This window comes from Eimeria mitis, genomic scaffold, assembly GCF_000499745.2.
Source record: "Eimeria mitis Houghton genomic scaffold, Emh_scaff267, whole genome shotgun sequence".
In the NCBI taxonomy this organism is placed as follows: Eukaryota; Apicomplexa; class Conoidasida; order Eucoccidiorida; family Eimeriidae; genus Eimeria; species Eimeria mitis.
The window spans coordinates 9,804-12,541 of NW_013571012.1; the positions used below are offsets into that span (position 1 = coordinate 9,804).

At 46.8% G+C, this 2,738-nt stretch overlaps 1 protein-coding gene across 1 annotated transcript; it reads right to left on the bottom strand.

The window, feature by feature from the left end:
* Positions 1-699: 699 nt before the first annotated feature.
* Positions 700-1,707, bottom strand: EMH_0006110 (uncharacterized protein; the record flags this gene model as incomplete). The annotated part of the gene is given in 2 exon segments (XM_013497434.1): positions 700-924; positions 928-1,707. Coding segments are annotated over 2 exon segments (1,005 nt in total).
* Between the last annotated feature and the right edge of the window lie 1,031 nt (positions 1,708-2,738).

Sequence of the window (2,738 nt, forward strand, 5' to 3'; positions counted from 1 at the left end):
GGCTCTCGTTCTTAACCCCAATCTTTCTACCACAGATGGTTGAATAAAACTCCTCGATGCCCCTGTATCCAATAAACCCTCGCAACGATACCCTGTTATCTCCAATAGCAACACTGCCGTTCTTCCACCACTACAAACTCTACATAACGTCCCATGATGATTCGCTAGTCCATCTTTCTCCCACAACCAAGGCGGTAAAATCATCTCTTCTCCTATTATCGCTCCTACTTCCTCGCTCTTCTCCCGATATTCACACTCATCCGTTCCACTCCCGTTCCCGTTTGGTTGTTCTCTGTTTCCGTTCAACAACATCACATGCCTCCCATTTCGCGTTATTGATTCGTTCCCGTTTAATTCGCTCGTCACTCTCGCTCGACCACTTCGTTGTATAGGATTGGAGATCTTTATGGCGTTTGGGCTTGTAACGACCTGTCCCCCTCTGCCATTTCTATGTTCTGGCCTAGAACACTTGTCTCCTTCAGTGCCTAGGCCTTCTCGTTTGACCGGTTGACTCCCTCTTTCATCTCCGTACTCGTTCCCATATTTACTCTCTGACTTCCTACCATTATTCGTCGCACAGTCGCACAGTCTCTTGCATAATGGTCCTTTCCTCCGCACTTAGAACAAGTTTCTCCTCTTCTTCTTATTACTCCATTACGCAGAGGGCAGTCCCTTCCCATATGTCCCCTTCCTGTACACTCATAACAACGTATCACATCTCGTTCCCCTTCTGTCGCTGCTCTGACTGATGGTGTAACCCTTCGCGTTACACCATTCGAGCCTTCCGCTTTGCCGGTATTCCTCTCTCCCTCCACCTTGGGATTGCCATCTGCCGTGCCCGATTGCCCTTCCACGCCCTGCATTTCCCGCACCGCGCGTTTTCTCTTTGATCGCCACGCATTCATCGGAACAACGTACTCTCTTAANCTCTCTTAACGCCTTTGCTGCTTCATGCCAAGTCGGGAATTCCCTCTTCCCACGTTTCGTCAACTTATCTCCTATGTCCTCAGGCAATCCCGCTAGATAAAATATAGCCAATTCTTCCTCGGGCATCTCTTCTCCTGTAATCACTATATCCGTAAACGCATTAGTATACTCATTATAGTCTCCCTTCCATACATTTTCCTTCATTTTAAGTATCATACTATCCCGTGGTAAAACGCGGAATCTCTCACAGAGCCTTTCACGTACTAGGGACCAATTTGTCATATCTATCCCAGATCGATATATATAATCCCATTGCTTAACAGCCCGTCCGGTTAAATACTTCCTCACCAATAATCCCCATTGATCCTCCGAAATTTTCATTTCTCGAAACTCTTGCTCCGTCAAACTAAGAAAAGTCCTCAGATCGGCCCCATCTTCAGTCGCAGCAATTTTCGATCGGAATATTTGCTCCGCTACCGATTCGCTCTGATTCCTCTGACCTTCCCCCATCCCTTCTCGACTCTTTGCCTTCATTTCCTTAGCAATTACTCGTCCTTCATCCCTCATTTGTCGGAAGAATGAAGCCAACTCCTTCTTCCAATCCATAGTCGACTCCGCGTTGCTAGGCATTACGCCTGTCCCCTTCACTTCCGTCCCCTTTTTCTCCGCCACGTTGTTAATCTTCCTTTTTGCGGAAATCTCCTTCCTAGACTTAGATTTTCGCGTTTCCGAATTTGTTTTCTTAGAATTCTTGGTGGTGACTGCCTTCTGATCTGCCATTTTCTTCCGACTAGCCAAGCGGAGTTAGTCCCTGCCGTCGTTCGTTTCCGNACTGCCTTCTGATCTGCCATTTTCTTCCGACTAGCCAAGCGGAGTTAGTCCCTGCCGTCGTTCGTTTCCGTCGTTTCCCGTTCGTCGAACCCGACTCTCCGGTTATTCGGTAAGATAAGAAGAATTTTTAAGAGTTCAAGTAGGTAACTACGTTTCAATGAGATTGGAAACTCACCTTCAAAGGTTTCCCGGAACGGCCCCCAAATGTAATGACCTCTGGGACAACTAACAACCGTGTTCCCCTACGAAACTGAGAAATGCATAAAGTTTTCAGCAGTACTGCGATTAATTAGTCAAAATTTCGGTTATTGGAGTAGTTTCAAGGGTTTTCGTTTGAGAAAATATCTGCTTGCCCCTTGGGCCCATGACCTTCCGCTAGCAATCCCTCAACGGGTCGCTAGTCGCGGGGGACGCTCGTCCCTGGCAACGCCGCACCGGCGCCTCCTTCTCTCTATAAGACTGCTACTTTAGCAATTGGTCTGCCCTATTCGTCCCACTATTCTAAATTAGCTTATATTTGCAATTTAGGTCGTACTTATTCTATCTCTCTGTTCTTATTGCCGCTAATTTAGTTTTCTATAGTAACAGCACTTGCTTGTAGTGCTAGCGCACTACAGCATGGTTCACCCGGGCAGGTTTGGGCAAGGGTCCAATCCCAACACGGTTGGCATCAATCATTGGTGAAAGGAAAAAACCACAAGAAAATTAAAAACCTTTATTCTACTCATTTATTTATATTAAAAAAAAACCCATTTTCTTTCTTAAACAATATCTCTTTCGATTTCTGCTGTCCCCTTCAGGAAATTTGTGGTTGATTATGAGCCGCTCACAGAGAAGGGGTCGACGCACGGTCTGGAGCCTCGGCAAGCGGAACCCAGCTCTCTTTCGGCATCTAATCCGGTGGAAGTGCATTCTCTCCGAAAAATAATCAAGAAGAATGCCTTCGGCTGTGTCGTCCTATGCGATATGATGGGCGCCGG